The sequence below is a fragment of the Psammomys obesus genome, unplaced genomic scaffold, assembly GCF_907164565.1.
Source record: "Psammomys obesus unplaced genomic scaffold, mPsaObe1.curated_primary_1811, whole genome shotgun sequence".
NCBI classification, from domain to species: Eukaryota; Metazoa; Chordata; class Mammalia; order Rodentia; family Muridae; genus Psammomys; species Psammomys obesus.
The window spans coordinates 6,970,969-6,997,606 of NW_026592510.1; the positions used below are offsets into that span (position 1 = coordinate 6,970,969).

General features: G+C 40.8%; 1 protein-coding gene across 2 annotated transcripts in view; it reads left to right on the forward strand.

The window, feature by feature from the left end:
* Prkg1 (protein kinase cGMP-dependent 1) overlaps window positions 1-26,638 on the forward strand; it is a 1,075,213-nt gene that overhangs the window by 793,286 nt on the left and 255,289 nt on the right. For both annotated transcript variants that reach the window (XM_055613860.1, XM_055613859.1), the window contains exon 5: window positions 8,427-8,490. In XM_055613860.1, coding sequence (XP_055469835.1) covers window positions 8,427-8,490 — 64 coding nt within the window. The remainder of the gene's footprint in view (window positions 1-8,426; window positions 8,491-26,638) is intronic.

Genomic DNA, 26,638 nt, shown 5'->3' on the forward strand with positions numbered 1-26,638 from the left:
ACACACACACACACACACACACACACACACACACACACACACACACACACGTGCGCACGCATGAACAAGAATATGCAAGAATATATACTACTAGCCATTCCAGTGATGATATCATATGTCAGATAATTTCACTGTTGTGTATATAAGAATAAGAGTTTTAAAAAAGTAAATTGTAACTTGAACTCATTATGAAAGTAGTTTTAGCTTTGAAGGCCACCATGGAAAAGCTTGAAGGAATGCTCGGGCCACACCTTAGGAACAAATTCTCTGTCTATAATTGTTGTTCATTGTTGTGTACAACTAGTATTTTATATGTGTTCCTGCATGGTTGTGATGTAATTATTTTCACTTAGCCTCTTCATTATTAATGTCTATACAGTTGATTGTCAGAAATAAAACTCCAAAGACTACTTAGGTTTATCGGACCTCTCTTATAGCTTTCTCAGACTCTTCAAAATGCCAGTGTCATAAGGGAAACAGTAGGAAGACAGGCATACAATAGGAGACTGAATGTATTTCTTTGAAAAGAAATATTAAAAAAAATCATTTTAAGATCTATTTTATTTTAATTATGTGTATATATGTGTGTCTCTGTGACAGTGTGTACAAGAACAAATGCAGGTGCCCACAGAGGTCAAGAGAGGGCATTGGATTCCCTGGAGGTGGAGATACAGGTAGTTGCGAGCCACCTGATGTGGGTGCTGGAAACCAAATTCTGTTCCTCACAGAACAATATACATTCTTAACCCCTGATCCATCTCTCCGACCCTTCAAAAAAATAAAATAAAAATACAACTGATTAGTAAAGGCTGGAGAAGTTGTTCAGGGATTAAGAGCACCAGCCATTCTTCCAGAGGACCCAAATTCAAATCCCTAGCACCCACATGACAGCTAACAACCATCTGTGACTCCTTTCCAGACCATCTGATGAGCTCTTCTAGCTCTCAAGAGTGCTGCATGTACTTGGTGCACAGACATACGTACATGCAAAGTAGCCATACACATAAGAGAAGAATAAATCTTTAAAAATCCAAAATAAAAGATATCCTTTGATAATATGTAATATTTGTGATGATATTATTGACTTAATTTTGTTCTGTATAGTAATGATATCAAGATTATTTAGGAAGCTCTCCATGACCCTCCAATACCTTTTGATTTGTTTGAGACACTGTCTTGCTATAGAACTTAGACTGAGATTTTCTGTTAAGATCAGGCTGGCCTCAAAGTCAGGCTCCTCCTTCCTTCAGTTTTATGAGCTATCTGTTGAAATATTAGTGAAGAGATCTTTGAAATCTGAAACAATCTCAAATATTTGTTCAGTTACATCTCCCTGTAGATTACCATGTGTATATGTAGAGAAATAGAAGGTAATAATGCAAGAATGGTATAATGTTAGGAAGTGATTATGGTATTGATAATTCAGGTAACTCTTAAATGATTCTTTCTCCTTTACAATTTATTTGATATTTTTCATAAGAAAAAATTGGAAAATAACTATGTCACTTAATCAAATGGCATTAAAATTTGTAAATCACTATCTGAAAGACTAACATACTAGGGTTTGGGGGTTGTTTTTTGTTTATTTGTTTTTGAGACAAGATCTAGGAGGTTGGCTAGCCTGGGCTGACACTTACTATGTAGATCAGGCTAGCTTCTAACTCGTGGTAATCTTTTTGCCTTAGCCTCTGAAAGTTCCGTGACTGGCATGTACCATCACACCCCTCTGGAAAGCACTATTCTGAAAAGCATTTTCTAGTATCCTCCCTGTAAATTATGTAATTTCAGTGAGCTACTGATGAGCTCCACATCCATCTAAATGGGAATTTTTATGTGTTTTTTTTTTCTCTGATGTTGTGTGATATGACCTTAGACAACCTCTCAAGGTTGGTTGCCCTTATCTGTAAAATGAATGGCTATAATGGGCTAGTGATAAGATTGGTGTAAAAATGAAATTCATGTTATCTATAAAACCCTTAGCCGAGTAGTGCCTGGGCAAATAAAAACATTCAAGTCTTGTCTCCCATCACCTGTCATTACCGATTCAAGCCTCTGCTTTATTCAATGAGAAAAAAAAATGGAAAAGCACCACACTTAATCACCTCTATTACAGTGCAGCAAAATGTGGTCTCTTACTTCAAGACCAGGTTAGGTCCTTAGGCACCGGGACATTTGACACATCTCTAGGAATTACTTGCAATTAACATGCAAATAGTTCTAACACACAATTTTAACCATAAAATATTCTTCTCTAGTGTTTAACATTCTGTGTGCAAGTTTGTTCTCTTAATGGGCTGCCTTCAGCTTTTCAAACCAGAAAGCCCTATCTTGAATTATCATTCACCAAAATTATTGGACTCTGAACTGATTTTTTTTTTATGCATTTGAGAAAATTCAGTGCCTATCTTTTCTGGGTGGAATTTTAAACTGACCATCTTTGGTTGTTTTGTTTGTGGCGTTCAAACTACTGGCAGACAGATGATTTTTAGAAAGCAGATTAGTTATATGAGAGAATTTATCTGGTGTTTAAAAGGACAACAGATTTTGGAAAGAACAGAGTATTTTTAGAGTAATCAATAAGCATGAACTCACTATTTTTTTTTCCAGAAGTGAACCAGATGTTACTGTCCATTTCTAATATTTTTTATGCTTGCGTCTGGTGTGTGTGTGTGAGATATGTGCGTGCATGTAGGAGTGCATGCACGCGTGTACAGGTATGCGTGTGTGTGTGTGTGCATGCACACATATGTGTGTGTGCCTATCTGTCTGCTCTTGGAGGCCAGAGGAAGGCTTTAGGTGGCCTTTTCTATGACTTTCAACCTCATTCTCTCGAGGCAGGGTCTTTCACTGAACCTGGAGCCCATTCCCAGTTAAACCATCAGCTAGTGAGGAGCAGAAGCTAGCCTTCCTCTCCTTCCTGCAGTGGTGGTGGGATTACAGATGTAAATGCTGGGATTACCGATGTTGGGGGCTGGGATTACAGATGTAGATGCTGGGATTACAGATGTTGGGGCTGGGATTACACATGCAGGGGATGGGATTACAGATGCAGGGGATGGAATTACAGATGGAAATGCTAGGGTTACAGATGTAGATGCTGGGATTACAGATGAGGCTGGGATTACAGATGTTGGGGCTGGGATTACAGATGCAGGGGATGCAGTTACAGATGTAGATGCTGGGATTACAGATGCAGGGGGTGGGATCTGAGCTCTGGATCTCATGTGTACACAGCAAGTCCTATACCTGCTGAACTATCTGTCTAGCCCCTTTGCTGATCACATATTAATGCTTCTTCTTATGAAGGACCCTTTATCTGTATTAATAATGCTGCACAATTGTTTGTGCTGCTGTTCTGCACAGAGGCCAGAACCACGGCCTTGTGCTTGTTATGTAAGTGCTCCACCACTGAGCTAACCCGACAGCTCCGGCCCAGTGTTTTGAAACATCTAAAATTATAAAACACAATAACTTGAAAATGCCCTTTTACTCCAATCATTTTTGCCTTCATTTAATGTGCTGCACAGTCAAGGAAGTACTGCCGTTGTTGTTTTTCTTTATTTTTTTTTCCCTCATGGCTAATAGCTCTCATGGCATTGAAAGTCCAGCATGCTTTACATGCAGCCTATATTTACACAGAAGCTGGTCTGCAGAAGTAACAGGAGCTTTAAAGGCAGCACCCAGTCATAAAACTCAGTTGCAGTGTCTGTTTTCCACAAATACTTAACGTGGTAGAAACACTATAATAATCTCACATCTGAAGAGTTGAAATAGAATTCATCAAAAGAACAAGGGAGTGGGGGGGGCAGATTCTTCAACCCACAGAACCTAGGGAACAAGCGCTCTTTAGCTCAGTGGTTTCAACCTTCCCAACACTGTGACCCTTTAATACAGTTCCTCATGTTGTGTTGACCCCAACCATGCAATTATTTCGTTGCTACTTCATGGCTGTAATTTTGCTAACGTTATGAATTGTACTGTAAATGTGGGAGCCCTAGAAGGGTCACGACCCACATGTTGAGAACCGCTTGTGCAATCATCTTCCATCCATTTCAGCTGTTGAAACTGATTGCCTTCTGGAAATTAAACCCCCCCTGCCTCAGACCAGGGCAGTCAGTCTGGTGGAACAGGTGGTCCTGGGTGAGCTGTTACACCTCTGCATAAACCCTGGAAATTTATCAATAGGCTTTTCCCTAAGTAAAGGGAATTAGAGTGACAAATTAACATCAGACGCTCATGCTTGTTTCATTGCATTACTCTCGTCAACCTGAAACTGTGCTATAAATCAGCTATCAGGCACACAAATGTACACACCCTCATTTGTAGTCTCTCCACTCAAGCACTGAAATCTGAGTAAATGGGATTTTAGTTCTACACCCCAGCTGGCATTTTCACTAGACTTTCAGGAAATATACCTCACTTAATGAGTTTTAGTTCATCATTCATTAGTTCACATATAAATGATGTTTGGGCTGAGTGTGGTGCTGCATGATGCTAAGGCTAGCATTTGGGAGGGTGAGGCAGGTGGGTTGCCATGAGTTCAAAGGCCAGCCCAGGATATAATGTGAGATCCTGCCTCAACAAAACAAAACCAAGCAAATATATAATAAAATGAAGTTCTTTCAGTTTGCACCTTTGACATCATTCAATAGTTTCATGGGGAAACTGGGTGAGATGAAGGAAACAGACATTTGCATCATATCCATGGGAGTCCTGTCTAATATGAATACATTTTCTCAAAGCAAAGCCCTTATAATGCAGGTTTATCGAAGCTCACAGATGCTAGCCAGGAAAACAAAGGACTGGGTTATGGGACTGTTTCCTGCAATGGTCAAGAGCAGGGCAAGGAGGCAATTCAAACTGCCCTTGGTCAGGGACAGAGTTTAGAACATCTTTTGTCAGTTTTGTAGAAGAATTTTCATTGACTGTGCTAAGAGGGCAGGGAACTCAGGGCTGAAATGGGAAGGGTTGGGAAAGGAGTCTACAGGGACAAGCAATGGTGCCCCCTGAACTGGTTTGGTTAGCTTAATAGTCTGCCAAGTTTACCTATGAACATGGGACCAATGATCATACTATCTGCTTCTGAGGAGATTTAAAGCTTTAGCATCTATTCCAAAATGTCAAATTGCCTTATTCTTTGGGTATATAGCTGTGGCCACCCCTTGTATTCGATCTGCATTTCCTGTCCTCTAGCCCTTTGTCATAAAATGTCAGTGAAACAGCTCTCATCTCAAAGAAATGAAAGAGATGGCTTGTTCTAGAGGGCAAATATGAGTGACCATGGCCCAAGAACACAGCTTTGGGTTTCTCCAAATATCATATTCTAGTGAGGTGGCAATTTTGTTACTTTTGTTGCTGGGTACACCATGTAGGTGGGTTATAGCAAAGCAGGGTCTGGAGGGGTCAGAAACTATTTGACAGCATTTTTAGTCCTTCAGTGATGGACATTAGGGTTCTGTCCTGTTCTGTTGCATTCCACAGGATTTAACTAAAAGTCACCAGGATGTCAGATCACGTACAGAGGATGGTGATTAAGAGTGCTAAAAATGGCCTAAGGTAATTTGGCTCTGGACTTGTAACGTGCCAACCTCTCCGTATCACTGAAGTTCTAATCAATTCGTCAGGTTCTATAGTCACAGCTTCTTTGCTGGAATTCTCATTCATGCAAGTTAGAACATCTCAGAGTTGTTCTCTTATCATTGACTTATGGAGCATTCACAGTCAGTGCCTCCATAGCTTCACTCAACAAACGCTGCTGAACTTATGACTTACGAATCACATACAGTTCTTGTGTTTCATAAACACACGCTATAAACACAACTATTATTTAATTAAGTTAGAATAAGGGAACGCAGGGGCTGGGTGTCCCTCAAAGGCAAGCGTGTCTCTCTAGTTTGTCCTAGGCTAGAACCAAGACTTTGAACTAAAGAAAAACATAAAAGAATCAAGACAGGAGACTCTCACTTCGGAGAGGGGCTGAGGACAACAGATGTTGAAGAACGCCTTCAGGTCACAATCACTCATCAATTAAAATATCTTAAAGGGTGGATAGATGCTAGCATAGAGAAAATTGTGTACGTAGGAGAACTTGGGAAAAGGAGGAGGAGCTGGGTGAAATCTGGTGAGAGGAGACTGATGAGAGAGAGACAGAGACAGAGACAGAGAGAGTGAGAGAGTGGTTGTCTCCCATAATGGCTGAGACCTTCAAAGTCACATAAATAAATAAAAGTGTGGATTGACCTGTAGTGTCCAAACACTAAGCTCATATTTATTAATGTTTTTTTGCAACATACTGTGGCTAGTGTTGTGTCAGCTTGAAACAAGCTACAGCCATGAGAGATCAGGGAGCCTTGATTGAGAAAGTGCCTCCAGAAAGATGACCTAATTGTAGATCACAAGCCTGTGTAGCATTTCCTTAATTAGTAATTGGAGGAGGACCCACCCATTGTGGGTGGTGCCATCCCTAGGCTGGTGGTCCTAGGTTCTATAAGAAATTAGGCTGAGAAGCCATTTCAGCAAGCCAGTAAGCAACGTCCCTCCATGGCCTCTATATCAGCTCCTGTCTCCATGTTCCTGCCCCAAATTTCTTCAGTGATGGACTAAGATATGAAATGTAGGTCAAATAAACCCTCTCCTCCCCAACTTGCTTTCAGTTACCACGCTCATTACAGTAATAGAAACCCTGACTAGGACAGAAATTGTTACCAGATAGTGGGGTATTGCTGTGGCAGACCTGAATGTTGTTTCTGAGAGGAATATGGGAGGACTGTGGAACTTTGGGCTAGGAAAGTCATTGAGTATTGAGAACTTAGTGGGATGTTCTGTAGGAGCTTGGAAGATAGGAATGTTGAGAGCAAGATGCTGGAGGCCTGGCTTGTGACATTTCAGTGGGAAACAAGGACTCTATCAGGCCATTTGTGTGAAGAATTTGTGGTGTCTGGTGAGTAGGAACTGATGAATCAGCTGGGGTTAACAGGAGACCCCAGTCACTAAGGTAAAACCTGTGCTTCTGTGGATAATGGATGCTGGTCAGCTGGGGCTGAGGAATGAGCTGTGATTAAGAAGAGAGCAACGTCATTGAGGTGAAGACGTTTGGAAAGTGTTTTCTCAGGATCACCACACAGAAGCTGTGCTGCAGAGGCAGCGGCCAGGGTTGTACCTTGTGCTGACAGCTGGACTTCATAGTGTAAGCATCACCCAGGTAACAGTGGTTTTGAATGCATGAAGGGGTCGTGGGGATCAGCTGAGGCTTGGCACAGTGTGGCAGGGGTGGAGTCCATGAAGAGAGCCCAGCAGAGACTACTGATGAAAGTGCAGCTCAATTGTAGCAAGAGACCCTAGCATTTTAGAGGTGCCAGTACCATGGGATGACCGCCAAGAACGGCAGCAGTAGTAGAGTGGAGGCAGCTGAGAGCTAGAAGACAAGCTGCAGAGGGCAGAACCAGAGAAGTGACCCAGGACCTTTGGAGGAGCCCAGAAGATCATGAGTGGATCCCAGACATTAAACACCAAGTCATTTGCAAGTTGGAGTTCAGTTTTGTTTTGATTTGATTATGATTATACCCTGATTCTTTCTTCTTGAAAAAAAAAAGTATTTAATTTATTTATTTTTTTATTTTATAGGAGTTCACTACAATTTTGAAAGAGATTATGGGTTTTCAAAAAGAGATTGAACTTTTAAAGTATTTAAATTTGTAAGGCTGTGGGACTTTTTTTTAAGTTTGTAGAATGTTTTATATTGTGATGTTTATGTTAATATGTGATCTTGAGGGTAAATAAGAAAGTAAAGTTTGTGGCTTGGCAGTCATATGTTTGTGGGTCAAGTTGACTAGGGGTCAGGTGTACTACGTGGTTTTATATCAACCTGATACAAGTTAAGAGTCTTCTGAGAGGAAGGAACCTCAACTAAGAAAATGGCTCCGTAAGACTGGGTTGCAGGCAAACCTGTAGAGCATTTTCTTAATTAGTAATTGATGGTGGAGGCTTCAATCTATCGTGGGTGGAGCCATTCCTGGGCTTATAGTCCTGGGTTCTGTAAGAAAGCAGGCTGAGCAAACCATGACCGGCAAGCAGCATCCCTTCACGACCTCCACATCAGCTCCTACCTCCAGGTTCTTGCCCTGTCTGGGGTTCCTGTTCAGACTTACTCCAATGATGAACAGTGATATGGAGGTATAAGCCAAATAAACCCTTTCTTCCCTAATTTGCTTTTGTTCATGGTGTTCACCACAGCAATAGAAGCCCTGATGAGGATATATACTTTCTCCTTGCTAGATGTCATATACACTGCGATGATTCCTTAGATCACATGGTCATCCTCTGTAGATTCTTAATCATGAAATATGTTTGTATTTTTCATGCAGACATATTTGTAATGTTAAGCTGCCATGCAGGTGCTCAGCATCACTTTCTGCTTTGTTTTCCAGCGTTCCAACATTCCAGAGCCTTCCTGATGAAATCCTCAGCAAGTTGGCTGATGTCCTCGAAGAGGTAATTGTTTTGATCCTTTGGACATCTTGAGATGGAACCCAGACTGCGAGGCAGGCTGTTCTGCTTTCTTTCACAGCTCTTTGATGACAAGTCAGAAAACTGCCCAGAGACCTGGCTGCTTTGTCCCAAGCACTGGGATGAGCTATAGATCTGACTTCAAATTAAAAGCAGCTTAGCACAACCAGTGCTTAGACAGAGGTGCATCAGTTACAGGGGCAGAAAGCATTTTATTGCAGTAAATATAATGTTACTTTGACATCTATGAATAACACGCTGGCATTTTTCTTCTTATTTCAATTAATTGTAGTTGTTTTCATCCGGAGATTAACAGCTTTACAAGAAGAATTAGTAGTTGGGTCCATATAGTCTAAGCACTATAGTCTGAGGCTATTTTGCACATATAATTTCATGCGTGAATGTGGAATGCCACAGGCTTTTCTTTGAACCCATTGAAGCCATGGTGGTGAGGAAGAGGAGAAACAGTGGAATGCAGCTCTTCATGTCCCCTCCCCCAGAGACCCCTTTTTAGGAAGGAAAGCAATTTCTTCCGCTTACACTGAGAACTTGGGCACTGAATTTAGGGCATCCCATTCCCTCACTGACTGCAGGAGATTGGAATCCAGGAGTGTTCTTCCGGCACTGCTGAGTAACTCCTAGGGAGCTCTGTGCTTCTGGGTCTTGACTGACAATAGTGACTATAACCTCAGGAGGAGCAATGCACAATGGCAAATACCTGTAACCCTGACATTCAGCAGGCAGAGGCAGGAAGATCCAGGAGTTCAAAGTAATTGTTGGCTACATAGCAAGTTTCAGGCTACACTGGGGCCTGTAAGACCCCATAAAAAGAAAAGAAAGGAGAAAGAGAGAAAACTGAAGGGAAGGAGAGTAGCATAAACCAGAGACATGGCAAGGCAAGAAGTGTTTGGCCTCTGGAAGCTTTTAGATTGCATTTTACAAAGGATATAAACTATCTCTGAGTAGAAAAGATTATGTAATAATGTTTTGATATGCTTATTTTTATCTGAATACTTTTGTAAAAAAAGACTACATGGAGGCTTATCTCTGTGTTAACACAAGTTTAAGATGAGAAAGAACAGGTGATTAAATAAAAACATGAAGTCAGAAAAAGTCAAAGGAATTCCTTCCATAAACAGGGGTCAAAAAGAGGTGAAGACATAAGTTTGGACAATAAATGTGCTTCTTAACCTTGTTGTGAAATTTTCTCAGAAAAACAGATTTATGGATGAGAAAAAAGTAAGGTTAAACTCAAAGGTCACATTTGTTTTGGTCTTAAGCATGGTTTATTAGCTGTTTTAATACTCTGAAGCATTTCTGAAAAAAAAAATAATCTATATGTAGGTGATATTCACTGTAATTTTTATTAGTTGTATTGAAACTCCTGACTTCCAGCTTGTGAGAGACTTAACCCAGATCCAGGGATGTGACAGGCTCTGTTGCTTTCTCATGCCTCTCTTATTTTCCTTGCCTTTCTGTCCGCTCTCCGCTTTAGTGAGTGACATTGTTCTGTGCAGGTGGTGGACATACATGTTTTGATTCAAGCTGAACAGTTAAGAAATCGATCCATTTTGTTAAGGAAGCATAGATATATGAATGGGAATCCTGGAACAGTTACCGGGGGAGTCAAAGCTAACTGCTAAAGCAGGATATTATAGCTCAAGTAGGAAATACAGGCAAATTGGTTTAAATCACTGTCAGGAAATATACTCCATAATGCTGGGTGGTGCTCTGTTACAACACATTTGCTAAGCATGATAAAAGCCTTGGGTTCTCTCTGTCCTGTGTAGTTGAAAATCAGAAAAATTCCTGACCGAGTTTGCTGGTTCCTCCCGACTCCAGCGCTGAGAAGTATAAACAGGAAAGATTTGAGTTTGAAGACAGTCTTGGAATAGTAAATTCAAGGCTAACCGAGGCTATAGTTTCAGGCCATGTATCAAGACAGTAAAAACTAAAGGATAAGAAAGATGAGGATGAGGGGGAAGAGGAGGAGGGTAGAAGAAATGAATTCGGCAATTTGGAAGGTTCTTGAGCAGCCCAGGGGAAACCGGAGAAACAGACAACAAAGACAAAGGAAGCATCACAGGGCAGGTTGTTTGATTGTTTTCTTTTGCTTGGTTCACCTTCGCTGAGTAACCCACATAAAGAGGAGTCTTAAGACAAAAACAAGTGAAAAATAGGCATGGGCAATTCATCATAGACTTTGCATTCTAGAAAGTGAGATTCCTAGTAATCAACCAGTCACAAGAAAACTTAATTGAGGGCTCAGAGTGATGGCTTAGAGGTTAAGGCAGTTGTTCTTGCAGAGGACCTTGGTTTGGAGCACAGACACACATCTTTAAAGGCTTGCTCTAAACACCTTTGTCCCTGTATTCAATAAAGACAAGAATTTGAGTATGAGAAAAGATGGAATCTGGAAGAACGAGCAAATATTATTACAGTTGTCAACTGAATACATGGGATGAGGGAGTGTCCAGGGGCCAGGAAAACCCTCTGGAAAGAGTGGCTTGAGGTATTTAGGAAACAGTGTGAGGTGTCATTAAGCTGAGATTGGGGTCATGGATTAAAACTATACAGGCAGTAAATCATGCTAGGCCTTTTAGTCAAGTGCAGTTATTTAGGCTTTCCCTTAGACTGAGATGGAAGCCATTGGATGGGTTTAAGCAGATCAGTAGAATTAGATAACTTACACTTTTAACATGGTTCCCATAATAGGGAGTATTGGGAATGATGGTAAAAGAAATGATAGTCATTTTGTTAACTGTCAATGAGAGGAGACTGAGAAAAAAAAGGAAAGAAACTGATCGGCTTTGAGAGACTATCTCAGACACTTGATCGTCATATGACATGGCATCCCTGACATGAATATAGGGCAGAGTGGGAGTAGTATTAATGAAATGGGGAAGACTAGGAGAGGTGCACATTGGGGGTGAAGAGACAAGGAGCTTAAGGAGGTAGGATGTGGGGAAATAGAATCCTTGGGGCCCTTGGCAGAATAGATGGCTTGGAGCAGTGTTTGACAAGCAGCTATTGGTTATCTGGGTGTTATTCTGAGGGACCAAATGTGGATGAAGATGAGGCAGAATGTAGAAGCTAGTAGCAGCCAAAAATTACTAAAATAGCATGAATGGATCTGTGTCTAGTGGAGTATAATGAATGAAGAAGATAAATGGATTATAGTACTAGGGAAAAACCTCAACCAAAAAACAAAAATTAAGATTAAAAATGTCACATAAAATACTTTTGACCTAGTAATCATAAACAAAGTCTTACTAATCAGATACGTATGTATAGTTTCCTATAAAAGAAAGGAAAAGGAGGCTTATGCAAAAAAGGAAAATGAATGAGGGCACAGGGTAAAGCTCTGATTTATTCATAAAAGTTCAGCTCTAAGAGATAGGAGAGTAAATGGGGACTAGCAGAACCTGTGAAAATGCTAAAAGCATTTTGTGCCTTAAAACTGAGAAGTGGTTCAAGGAAGAATCTCAGAACTTGCAGTTGAATTTTGCTTAACAGGCAAGGACAGAAACAGAGAAGGTAGTTGGGCAGGGATATGGAGCTGGTTGGAGCCCAGGAAATACTGTGGTGTGGGAAACAGCACATTGCACAGAAGGTAGGCTTTCGAGGAGAGGCAAGGCACTGGGTGTACATGAGTGGGCTGACACAGTGGCTGGAGCTATGCAAATCCTGACTGGATATCTTGTTTCCTTGGTGATATAGAAAGCAGGGACATAACCAGAATGGGAATGGTATAGACAAATGAACGGCATAAGGCAATAGATTGGAGAAAATCTGAAGTTTAGAAATACGGAATTACCGCGTATCATTAAGGCCCAGATTTGATGATAATAATTTCTTATCTAAATTAATTCAACAGCATAGAGAAAGATTCATTTATTTGTTTAGTTAATTTATTATTATTTATCTTGCTTTATAGCCCAAGCTCCTCTTGAACTCATTATTCTCCTGTCTCAATTTAGTGCTGGCATTACAGGTGTGAACCATCAGGCTTGGTTCAATTTTTCTTTCATTTTTAGTCTCTATTTTTCCTTTTGCATGGATTCAGATTCCAGAGAGGCAGATAAATGGGCTTAACTGGGATTATTACTTTTCTGAAAGAAGATGAGTGATTGAGTGAGGGAACAGGTAATTGAGGTCACATGCAAGAAAGATCAGGGGGTTTGAGTCTGGAATTTGGATTGGTCAAGGCTGGTGAGAAGTCACAGGATCAGTGGACTTCAGTCTCATGTAGTTGAGGAATTTTTAGAGTTCAGTTGTTAGAGTGTCTGAACTTGAGAGGAATTAAGAATATTTTTGTCTCTAGGTAGAAGCTATACCAGAAAAATCTGTGGTACATTCATAAATTCTTAGTTCGAGACTTATTGAAGTAAGCTGTCTTATGATTTATTGATCTCTTTCATGTGTGACCATAAAGTGAACCAGAGCATAGCTGCATTTGACTTTTGTGTTCAGATATAAAAGAAATTCATCATAAGAAGACCGGGTGTATTTCTCTCTAGATGTGCTGACCTGTAACCTCTGAAAATGGAAAAACTGCTTTTTCCAGTGGGCCTTTCAGAAATTGCTTGTCTTTGTGGAATACTCTGAAGAACTCTCTGATGTGCACATGTGTGTGTGTGTGCACACACACAGACACACACACACACACACACACACGGGCGGGTATCCATGTGTGGGGTGTTTGTGTGTGTTTCAAAGAAATCAAACTGAAGCACAAATTCATTAGTTCCAATCAACCTCTTTATAAAGCAAAACGAAACTAACGGTCTGTGAAATCCTTTAATCATTTTCTTTCTTCTCCACAGCTGTGAAAGCATTTGCGCTGTCTTATGTATCAATAGCCACAGTGCTCTAATGCACAGCACAAAATATTTGAGAATTTCATGCTGCATTTTCTTCTCTTTCTTTTGTTGTGTGTATGCGTGTATACAGTATATACCAGTTCTTGTAAGCATATACATTTCGTTCAGGTGCATGTGTGGAGGCCAGAGGTGGACAATGGGTGTCTTCTATTGCTCTTCACTTCAGTCTTCTGAGACCGAGTCTCTCACAGAACCAGAAGCTGATTGATTCAGCTGAACTTGCTGGACACCGACCTCCAGGGATCCTCCTGTCCCCACACCTCCAGCAATGAGATGGGCATGGGCTGCCATGCTTGCCTTTCACGTGGGGGGCTAGAGATCTGAGCTCTGCTCCTCAGGCTTCCAGGGCAGGCACTTTCTTACGGAGCCATCTCCTCCCCCACCCCCGCCACAACCCTCCCGTCCCTAGTCACATTTCCCAATTAGAAGACTCTTTAGTGTTATGTTTGGATGGTGTGTATACACAAAGCAGTGTGTATCAAAGCAGAAATACACATTCGAGCAGAGGAGTCAGTCCCACACAATTGTTTTTAGGACATAAATATGAAGTAAATGTACCAAACACAAAGCAGATACAGAAATGCTTAGCTCAAGTTGAATAAACAAGAGCAATGAGAAGTTAGATTGGAATAATGAATCAGATCAAGTGAAACAAGTCTGGAAGAACAGAAGCAACAGCAATATCACTTAACATCACAGACAAATGTGCTCGCATCATAATTAAGCTTTCTACCAATACCCATAAACTGAAAGCATCCCAGATTATTTTCTAAGAAATATCATCATAGCCAACAAGCAAGTTTTCAGCTTTGTTTATTGGACAGATACTTATGGAAACCTGCTATGTGCCAGGAAATGCTCTACACCCCGAGGATTTAGGCTCTGCACTCCCCTAGCATATGTTCTGGTGGATGCAGATAAGGAAGTGAGGCAAACACCATCAAATGATAAGCCCACTGAGGTTATTGAAAGAAAAACTTTAGTCGAGCATAGTGGTACAGACGCAATTCGCTCAGATAAACCCTGAGGCCCAAGTTGAAATATGTACGGAAGCTGCTTTAGGTTAAACTTAATTGAATTTGACTTTAGTCAGAAGAGGTAAGCTTGAAACCAAGGCCTGCTAACTGATAAGGGGGTTGCACCGGAGAGAGGGGAAGAGTGCATACGTGGTATTAACACTAACACGGAGATGAGTTTACTGTTTTAATTGAGGAGAAAAAAAAAACTGTGAGAGAAGGCTTCAGAGAATTTAGCCAGATCATGTTCTCGTGGGTCCATGACTGGGATTTCGGAGCGAAAGGGCTGACTGCAGCAGTCCCAGAGGACCCGTGCGGCCGCACATCCCGATATCCCAGTTACAGAGATGAATAATCGTGGAAAGCAGAGAAAAGAAATTTAATAACGCACAAATTGAGTAGAACAAAGAAAAGAGCTCTGATATTTTAACCTTCTTTTGGGGGTGCTTTCCGTTTAAGTAGGAAAAGAGCCGGGCCAACGGGCAAAGGGTGGGCATAATTAAGCATTCTCAGCCGAGGCATGGTCCGTCATTGGCTTAGCTTGGTTCTGAGGAGTGGTCTGAAGAAGTCCCTCTGGCTTAAAGGGAAGGGCAGGTTCTCAGACGGTTACCATGTTTTAGGGTGCGGCCCTTCCATCCCAGATTATCGGCACTGTGGATGAAGGAGGTCTGTCTCACCAGGTGCTGCTCATCTTGAGGTCAGATTGGAGTTGGCAGCTATGCTGACACTGAGGAGTGGGTGGAGTTCAAAGTATAAAGTATTCATGGAAGTTACATGTTCTTCAAAAGTGCCAGGTAGAAGAGATTTTTGTTGGGATGTTGTAGAGATTTGTACATTGATTTGATGTTTAGGCAATGGTGACATTTTGGTGCCTGTCTGACATTTTGTGTGATTCCATTCTATACAAAAGACTTCCTGGTTCTGAATCCATTTTTTAGATAGTGCTATATATAAGAGAGACAAAGAAGATCTTGCTCCTTTGACAGAGCTCTGCTCTTATGAAGATTTGCCCCTCACATTAAAATATACTTTATAAAACAATGGTTCTCAACCCATTAGTCACGACCCCCACTCCTGGAGTTTGAATAATCCTTTCACAGGGAACACCTAAGACCACCAGAAATATCAGATATTTATTACTATTTATTCATAACAGAGGCAAATTTAGTTATAAAGTAGCAACAAATATTATTTTATAGTTGGGGGGGGTCACCACAGCATGAAGAACTGTGTTAAAGATTTATAGCATTAGGAAGGTTGAGAACCACTTTAAAGCAAGCCCTAGATTGCTATTACTTTTTACTGGCTATTTATAAGCAGTTGATTTAAAAAAAGGAATGCAGCATGAATAATTTCCACTCATTAGCATTTACTCTGAGCCAGGCAAAGAGTACCTGTTGAGTTCTACCCTGGGTAAATGCTTTACATGTGTGCGCTCTGAAGCTAAGAAGGAAAGCCACGTAAACGGGGAGCTACTCTGCCTCGCAATCCGACACTAGAAACAATGCCTTTGAGGACTGGTCTATGGATGGAAAAGAAACAAAAAAAAAGGGAGGGGTATTTATCAGTTTTTTTTTTCTCGGAGTAATTTGTTTTCTTCAGTCATTAATTTATGCTTGTTATCACAGGGACCCACTTTAAGCCTTCCACAAGTTTTGACACATGGCATTTTGTGCCATTTTATCACCATAATATGCACGCTTTGCCCAGGCTGCTTGTGATCCATTAAAATGAGTGTGCATGCTACAAGTTAGAAGCCAGTCCGCAATAAATCAGCTTTCTAGAAATCGCTGTAGAAAGTGCTCGAAGTGGTCGCCACAGATCAGGGTCCCAGCACACGGCGCTTCTGATTTGCTATCATCTGTGAGGTTTGCACATTGTGGGTTGGTGTGAAAATGGAAATTGACAGCCTCCCCGAATTCAGCTTGTTGTGAGATCCGCTCTCGGAGGTAGTTTGGTTGTCAGCACCTACGCAGACCACCGTGAACTTTGAACAACTTTTCCAGAGACCAAAGATGAACAGCAGATAAATGGGCCTGATTGAAAACAAAGTGACCAAGATTTTTTATCTACTTGATCTTTTTTTTTTTTTTTAATTGGAGGTCTCATTGAACCTGCCAAAAAAGTCTAGCTGCAAGTTGTGTGCGTAGAGGCTATGCATAAATCAGTAACTAGAGGCATACATGTGCTGACAAACAAGCGGTTAAAAATAAGAAAACCTTTGGTTTTAGCCCCAGAATACAAAGCTTTTCTGTTCTACACAGTGCTATCAAACATGCCCCGAGAAGGGATAACCCGGGTTTTCAGACCCAGGCCTCAGGGACCTCACTGTATTGCTGAATCCCTGCCAAGGGCAGCCTACCACCTTCCTGTGGAGAAGAAACCCAGCAGTGTCTTAGGCCAGATGCTTCAGGCTGCTCTAGCCAGGGCAGGCAGAACTTCAATCATGAATGTTCAACAGATGTCAGTCAGCGTTAATGAGGAGCAAACTGTGACCAGCCGAGGCTTAAGGGACAATGCAGTGTGGCAGACACTGGGTCTGTGAGTCTTATGCTTCCCCCAATTACTATAAGATTATATAAATGAGCGTCTCTTGGCTCTCTGGGAAGAGAAGGCTAATATTCTTTTTTATTGCTTCCCCTTCAGATATTATTTTAATAAATGTAACCTGGTTTGTCTTGTAGATAGACTGTTGTGTAACATTGCCTAACTGGCTCTTTCTACTCTCTATGGTGTGATGGAAATCAGTATGTTATAAAATCATTAGTGATTTTAGGGAGGAAGAGGAGGAAAAGGCTCTCCATGTCTCCTCTTCCCTCCTCCAAAGACGGTTTTTAAAAAGCACTTTGAATCTTTCATTTTTTGCTTACAGAAGCTTTCTGTGACTAACACTATTTCATCCTTTCTTTTGCTCACACAATTCATCTGTGCAGTTTATGCTATAATGGCCTATGCTTCCTCCTACACTGTTTCGAAGTTGTCTGCCTCTCCCCTTGTGGAGCCTGCTTCATTTAGCAGATCAGAGGTTATCTCCTGTTCTGAGGATTTGAGTCTTGCTCAGTGCATCAGCTTGGACATTTGAGATTTCTCCCAGCACTGTCTGCTGTACTTATTTCTCACAGTGTCCCATAATTCTCAGTTTTTGGGGTTCCCACAAGATGATGTTTCTCAACGTTGAGCTCTCCCTTTTGCCATTGCACCTGTCTCTTCTGCCGTTTCATTGGTTTCTTTTTCAAGGAAAGCCATCACATGCTTAATTTGCTTTAGCATATCAGCATCAACAAGCATTACATTAAAAGGGTCGCTGGGACTATAGACAGGTAGCCTAGGCATGAAGGACAGCATAGCAAATAAAAGAGAAAGAGCACGCGTATCTTAGAATTCGATAAGTTTTTGGTTTTAGTTTCATTTATTCCAAACAGTTCACTTCTCTTGAGACTTCTTTTAGCCAAATGCTACCTAGCAATATGTAGTTTTAGATGCATTTCTGTTATTGATTTCTAATCTAATTCAGTGCTGCCCCGAGAACATACTTTGTGCGATTCCTATTTCCTTTCAATATGTTTAAGTGGTTTTTATGACATAGAATGTGGTCTACACTGAGGGATGCTTCATGGGCTTGTGGAGAATACATTATTATTCTGTTGGTGAGTGACATATTACACAAATATGAGCAGGATCTAATTATATGGTAGTGTGTTCAGCTCCACTATTCCCTTACTGAAATACTGCCTGCTAGATCTCTTACCAACTACAGAATATTGAAATGTCCAACTTGAATAATACATTATTCTGTTTCTCTTGGTAGTTGTTCTCATTATTTCGCCTCATGCATTTTGATACTGTATCATTAGACACGTATTTGTTAAGGACTTTATGTCTTCTGTAATCCTTCTATGACTATATAATTCCCTTCTGTGTTTATGCTAGCTTGCCTTGCTCTACAGTCTGCTCAAAATGTAATCGATACAGCTACTTCTATTTTCTTGTGATGAATGTTAGTGTGTCCCCTTTCTCTTAAGGATTTATTTTCCTCTTTGTACTTAGGATTGAACCAGAGCCTTCATTGCACATAATAGGCAAATACGTCATAATTAAATTATAGCATAGTCCTCTATTTTTTTTTTTTTTGTGTTGAGATTGGGGTTTTATAACATGTACAGCATGTCCTTGAATTTATAGTCCTCAGGCTTCTGAGTATCTGGGTTCAACACCACACTAGGTTATATCTTATTTTTTAACAAATCCACATCTTTTTATTTAAAGCAGGTTTCTTATAGTTAGTTTTTAAAATCTGCTCATATAATATCTGGATTTTGTTTCAGTCTGAGCATTGAACTCAGACCTCCCAACATTCCCAGCTTTTATGTCCTTAATTTTCATTTGTTTGATGTTATGTTTCTAGACAAGGTATTTTTGCCATTTATTTAATATTCTCTAAGCCTCCTGCATCTCTGGTTTTATATGTGTCAGTAGTTATGGAATAGTAAGCATTTTTTACTTCAAATATTACTTTTATTCCTTTCTCCACCTTAAATTCTCATTACATAAAAGTTCAATATTATACAAATGTGTCTCAATCCTAGAAATTCTGTTTTATATTTTGTTGTTGATGATAATGATCTTTATTATTTTTTCTTTTATTTTGTGTTCAGAGTTCTTTTAGCTTTACTTTCTTTTTGGGTGAGGCAATGTCTCACTTTGTATTTCAGGCTGACTTTGAATTCATGGCAGTCATTTTTGTTTTGTTTTTTTGTTTTTATTGTTTTTTTTTTTTTTTTTTTCTGCTTCATGTGTGTTGTGATTATAGGCCCTGGCCACATTAACTTATTTATATTGTATGATTTACCTGCTATTGGGTAATTTTTGATATTGCTAACACTTTCTGTCCTTCCTTCCTTCCTTCCTTCCTTCCTTCCTTCCTTCCTTCCTTCCTTCCTTCCTTCTGCTTTAAGACAAAGTCTTGCTATGTGGTCCATAGCTGGCTTCAAACTCACAACTCTCCTGCTTCAGTCTTCAGAATGCTTGGGTTAATATACATTTTTATTGAAAGTTAATAAGCTCATTATTGTTTGAAGAATGGAGATAGACAAGCCTTTGGTAGAAAAGATTTATGTTTGTCTAAGAGTTAGACCATGTTTCCTCTTTACTGTAGTCAGGTGTCAGAGGCTGAGACTCCCTCTGGCCTCCTTGCTTCTGTTTTCTCCTTTGTCTTTAGGTTTCCTCAAAAACTACTCATCTGATTTGTGATAAGAGTTTTACTTTTTAGTCCTGTCTGCTCTGGGATTAATTACGAAGCTTAGACTCAAACCAACAACAATTCTCTTGCTTCAGCCTCCCAAGTATTAGAATTTGTGAGCCATCATGATTAACTAGAAATATTTGAAATATTAGATGTTAATAATGACTGGCCTGGCAAGATAAGTCCACTGGGGCAACAGTGGCATGGATATTATGACAACAACCAACCACTTTCTGATTGGCTAACTGGGCCAAAATCCACGGCTGTCTAAGTCATAGGGAAGAAACTAATGCTATTATTCTCTTAAAAGGGCATAGAAATAAATTCCCCTAAGCTCTTGCCTTTATACCTGTAGGATTAAAACAGACTCCAACTAATCAGTATGCAGACAATAAGAGACTGTAGAGTGCTTTCCAGTCCATTCTAAGTGGAATATCTATGCTACATCCTTACACTCAAGGCTCAAGGATCATTATAGAAGATGAGGCAGAAAGATTGCAAGAGCCAGGGGTAGTAAGCATTTGCAACAAACCTGTATTCTTTGGGCATGTCAGGATTGTGGGCCTGTGGCATACATGGATTCACAATGGCTGTTGTGACATGCACAAGTCCTGTAAAATTAAATCAGCCAAAATTCCAGCATAGAAGGGTGAAGAGCTCATGAAGCCCCGGCTAACTTTTAGCTGAGGTGCTGTTTGCAATTGATGGCTGCTGGTTAGAACAAGTTTTCTTCAGGGATCTATTCTGTGAGGGGTCCTGATTTCTAGTAGATAATCCTATACCATGTCTATAAATACACCATTAGGAGGTCTCAGTGGTTTTTAATATAAAGCACTTGATATTACAAGGGGAAAATGGTGAATGGATAATAGAATACCATAGTTACTCTTCTATGGTCATGATGAGAAGCTATAGCCAAGGCACTTTAAAAAAAGAAAGCGTTTGTCAGGTGTGGTGGTGCAGGCCTTTAATCCTAGGCAGAGGCAGTTGTATCGCTGTGAGTTCGAGGCCTGACTGGTCTACAAAGTGAGTCTAGGACAGCCAAGGCTACACAGAGAAAACCTGTCTCAAAAAAAAAAAAAAAAAAACAAACCCAAAACCAACCATAAAACAAAAACAAAAACCAACCAAACAAAAACAAAAAGAAAGAAAGCTTTTAATTGAGATCTTGCTTACTTTCTGAGGGAAGAGAGGACAAAGAGGAGACAGAGACAGGAGAGAGAGCAGAGAGAGAAGGGAGAGAGAAAAGAAAGGGAAAAGAGAGGAGGAGGAGGTGAGAAGAGAGGGAGAGGAAGAAGGAGGGAGGGAGAAACAGAGAGAGAGAGAGAGAGAGCACAACTTGACACTGCATGAGCTACAGAAACTTAAAAATCCATTTCCAGTAACAAACCTCCTCCAAAAAGGCCACACCTCCTAATCCTTATCAAAACAGTTCTACCATCTAGGGGTCAAACATTCAAATCATGAGTCTGGGGAAAGGTGGACATTCTCATTCAAACTGCCAGAGAGAAGAATTGTAGAGGAAAAATTGAAGCACAGATTTAATCAAAACACATTATATGCAAATAGAAATTCTGAAGCAATGAAAAGAATTACAAAGCAGGAACTGAGCCTTCCTTGCTATCTCTCATGCACACTGTAAACGGGATTCTCTGTTACATGGGAGTACCCCCGCCACACTAAGGTGTTTGTATTTCCACGGTCAGCTCTCAGTCCTTAGTGAGCTGGTGCTGGACACCTCCCTTTTTCCACATCAAAGGCAAGGGCCTTGGGTTTGGGCGTATACTTCCTCAAGGTTAGTTAGTTCTATAAAACTCCTAATAACCCTAAGGAGAATCAAAACATCTGTGTAGCTTGTAGAAAGATAGTGCTTTTTAATCCCTGGGAGGAAAACACAAGGATTTATTCCAGTATCAATATGAGAATATAATAGAGGAGTCCTGCGATAAAGCTCAACACAGTGAAACTCAGCCCACTCACTGCAAGTTTCCCTCTTGTTTTCAAGTCCACCCTGTTCTTTTTGACCGTTACTGCTTTGCTGGAACTCAAGAATTGTTCCCACTCTCAGTTTTTCTCAGCAAATTTTTCTTCTTTTATTAAAATCATAGGTGTTAGGCAGGCGTGGTAACCACTACACTAAGGAAAGATCATAACAATTTAACATAGTCCAGGCATCACGATATCAAAACAGTTCTCTGAACGTGGTATTTCTGAATATAATCAGGATTGGAGGAAGGATTTACTATGATCAGATGGCTGCATTTGGAGTTACAGGATAGCTCATGGCTGTGAGAAGGACCAGATCACCTGCAGTAGGAAGGAATAGTGGGAAATATGAAAGACAATGGTAGAAATTGGGATCAAAGCAGTGTAAGTTTGAGAACAGAAGAGATGATGAATCAGATAATAGCCTCTTTCTGTATTTGACCTCGCGCAGAACTGACACATGTAACCCTGTCTTTTGTATTCAGGATGCGACTTTCTGATGAGCGTTGCTTTGTGCTGTGAGATTCCACTGAACAGTTTATCCCAAGCAAGGCTGCCCTTTGGCTCATAGCTGTCACCACAGTTTAAAGCAAAGTTGTCACATACATTTGATCTGCCCAACCTCTTTGCTCAGACAGAGCCTCGCCATCATGATTACCATGGGCTTGCTTCTTTTGTGTGCTGCTGAGTTTTGCAGCAGTCCATGATTGCCACAGTATCTGGAAAGCAAGAAAAGGGCATTTCTTTTAATCTGACTGCTTGTGGCCATATCAATTTACCATAGTGATTACTTATGGCCTATTTCGCCTGAGTATTCTTTGCTTAGCATTTCTATTCACTGAGCACAGCTTCTAAGTAGCTTCACAGTAGTTTTCCTTGCTGCCAGGACTTCATGGTCAACAATACAGACTCACTTAAAAATATATTTTCTTTATTACTATTGTGTGTGTTGGGGGAAGGTTTGGGCTAGCGTAGAGTCAATTCTCCTTCCACTTTAACATGGGATTTGGACATTGAACTTGGGTCAATAGGCTTGCTTGCATAGCAAGCACTTTTCCCACTCAGACACCCTATTCACCTTTTAATGCTAACATTGGTATGTGGTTCTATTTGACTAATGTCATAATCATAAAATTGGAAGGATCAGATAGCTGTACAGAGACGGTTGTACCATATCATGAACATTGAATTTATTCTAGATCTAGACCTTGATTCCAGTATTACTTTTCTCAGTCTAGATCCTGTAAGTCACTAAGGGAGGTTGCTTATGATAAAGGTCCCTAAATATCCTTTTTCTCAGAATGCTTGAAGCATCTGGGAGAATAGCCTGGAAGCCTGTATGTTAAACAGTAACCATAGCAGGTCAGAATGTAGGTTTGCAGCATTGACCCTTCCGCCCCTAACACTTACCTCAAGTTGGTTATGCAACAGGACCCTTTGGAAGTTGGAAGTGAGGTTGCCACCCCCAGAAGGAATGCACTGCCCTTGTCTCTAGTGCTGTACTCCCTACTTTTACACTACCACTGAAAAGGAAAGTGAAGCTTAGCGTGGTGTCTGTCTTTGTCATCGTTGTAGTGCTCTGAAGAAACACCATAAAGGAAACATTTCATTGGAGCTGGCTATTTCAGAGGTTTAGTCCACTATTGTCACGACAGGACGCATGGTGCCATTCAGGCAGACGTGATACGAAAGAGCGAGTTGAAAGTTCTACATCTGGATCAGCAGGCATTGGGAATGTGCAAAGCCATTGAGCCTGGCTTGAACATTTGAAACCCCAAAGCTCACCATCTGTGACACACTTACTCCAAAAAGGTCACACCTACTCTAACAAGGCCACACCTCCTAATAGTGCCACTTCCTGGTGGCCAAGTTTTCTAATCTATGACTCTGTGGGGTCTACTTCTATTCAAACCAGTGCTGCATGCATTTGAGAGGTGGAAAAAGAGGATTGCCCCAAGTTAAAAGCTAGTCTGAGCTACAGTGTAGATCCCTGTCTCAGACCAAAACAAAAACAAAAACAAGGGAGGAAAGAGGGGAAGAGGAGAGAAAGTAAGGAGGGAAGGAGGAAGGAAGAAAGAATAGGGGAAGAAGGGAGAGACAGACAGAGAGATGGAAAAGAGACTTGATATTTGTCTCTGCCATTTTATAAACATAAAATATACTCTGGTCTTTCGGCACTTAAACTTGGGGTCAATGAATTGTTTATCATTGATTTAAAAAAAAAATCCTGAGATCTATGAAGGATTTTTTTTTTAATTTTAAAAGGTTGGAAATGCATTCAGAGGAATAACATTCATCGTATATGATGATGAAAGAAAACCCAAATATCAGTTTTTCTAGATTCCAGCCACACTAGTTTCTTTAGTTTTTATTCTTTGTTTGTGACTGTGTTTACTCCATATCAGCAGATCTGAGTAGTTACAGCATAGATCTGATGACCCCAAGGTCTGGAACACTCACCCTTCAGATTGCACAAGGAAATGTTAAAGGTTGCTGATGTGAGGAAACTTTGCCAAATGTTATTCTCACTATCACCCAGGCAAAAACAAGTACATCTCAAATTACCAAGGTCTTGTCAGCTCAAGGGAATGGTATGCTTTGGGTCCTGAGCATTCTGCCTTTCTCTTATCTGTCCATGGCTGGAAAAGGCTTACACAGTTCACCCTGGCTCTGACTTCATCCCCTCCTGCTGGAGTTCTGGCCCTGAGCTTGAGTTTCAGACTGCATTGCACCTCTGCCCTATAACCTCAGTTTCTGCGTGAGTCCCGTAGTGTGACAAGTTCAGCAAACATTGACAAGGTGTAATGTTTTCATTTCATAGATAAAATGATGGACTAGTGAAGAAGTTAAGAAATTTACTAAATGTGTTTGCAGTTTCTGTGGCCATAGACTGAACAAAACTCCAATCTTTTACATGTCTTTCTGCACCATATTCCATGTGCTTTGAGGCTATTGCCAAAAGGGACTAGCTGTGTAGTTATACCAGTTGTGACAGTTTCCAGAAAGCAGGTTATGTTCTAACTGGAAATCCAAAGCTTACCTTGGTGAATCTGAAAGTATTTAAAGTGAATCAATGACTGGTCCAATCTGAGACCCACCCCATGGGAGAGTGCCAACCCCTGACACTATTAACGATACTCTGCTATGCATGCAAACAGGAACCTAGCATAGCTGTCCTCTGAGAGGCTCCTCCCAGCAGCAGATTGAAAGAGATGCTAAGACTCACAAACAAATATTGGGTGAAGCGTAGGAGTCTTGTGAAAAAGTTGGGGGAAGGATAGAAGGACCTGGAGGAGACAGGAGCTCCACAAGAAGATCAACAAAGCCAACTAATCAAGGCACAGAAAGGCTTGTGGAGACTGAAGCACCAACCAAAGACCATGCATGGACTGGACGTAGGCAGCTGAGGGGAAGCTCTGGCTTCATGCAGGTCCCTAGTAAGGGGAGCAAAGGGGAGCATGGTCTGTCCCTGACATGTACTCTGTTGCCTGCCTTTTGATCATTTCTCCCTGGTGGGATTGCCTCTCCAGGCCACTGGGGAAGAGGATGCTCTTAGTCCTTGATGCTACTTGATGTGCTGGGGTGGGTCAGAAGGAACTCCCCTTCTCTGAGGAGTAGGGAAGGGGAGATAGAAGGAAGAGGGAGGAGGCCATGATCAGGCTGTAAAGTGAATAAATTAAAAAAAACATAAAAATAAAATATAAAGTAGAAAGCCTAGAGACCCCTGAGGTTCCTGTTAGTACTTTTCAGTGGCAGCTTTTTTAAAAGTGTAAGGGCCAGAAAGCATGATGTGGGGAAGAATAAGACATTAATAAAGAATGATCCCAGCTGACACTTGAATATGTACTATTCCTCTTTAATCAGCATTAAGACATTCTCTACTTGAGGAAAAGGATACGTGGCTGGACTTGAACTTCTGAAGAGATGTTTGAACAGCTGTTCCCCATCCTAAGATGATCACTATTATCTACTATCACTTTCTGCCATCTGAGCTGCTACAGTTATTAATCTTCCTCACTGAAAGCCATGCTAATCCTGGCTGTATGTACTAAACTGTGAAATCCTCATCATGATTTCATGCTCTTGAGATGACCAGCGCAACTGTTACAAAGATCAGGGGTTAGGTGAGGGTGTTGTTTACTGACACAGCATATGTGAGGCCATAGATTTTATTCTTAGGACCACGAGCTACATTTATAAATCAATCAATCAATCAATCAATGAAAAAATTAAAAAGAAAAAAAGGAGGGGGTCATGGCAGCTGTTTGAATGTGTTGATGACTTGGGTTCACCAGCTAAAAGAGATTTTGGAAGTAGGCAGTCATGACAGATGCCTGAAGACCCAACACTAAAGAGGTTGAAGCAGGGGTAGATAGTGGTAGATGGGTGAGGATGGGAGTGTTAAACAGAGAGCTGAAGAGCAAGCTTTGCAATACAGTGAAATGCTGACGACTAGAAAGAAATCCACGTTTTCTCCTGACTTAAAAGGTCATTAAATTTATTCCATAGCAGATCAGATTATACATGACAGGTCAACCAGACCTGGCTCTCTCAGTGAATTGCAAATAGCTAGCGTAACTGTTTGATAATAGTCAAGTAGCCTTCAAGCGTGATTACTACTGACACAGGGAGTGAGAAGACAGTAGGATGCGACTATAGTCTTAAATAGGCTGATGCTGATCTGTAGTTGCTGCCTCAACAATTGTGTGGGACGGTAGCCTGCCCTCTTTACTATTTTACAACCACAGAGCTGGGCTGTTCTTCTGGGTGGCCCACTCTTTGCTTGCTTACATTTCACACTTAAGAAAGCAGTTAAGCAGCTTATAGCAAATTAGGAGGAACTGTACCCCAAACCAGACGAAATGAAAATAAAACCATATTTTTGAATAGTAGTCCATAAATCAAGAAGGATGAAGGTCTTCTGATTAATTTTCCGTTTTGTCTATCTAAATTTTACTTTGAAATGTCATTTATCTTCCGATTGCTAAATACTTAATTGATGAATT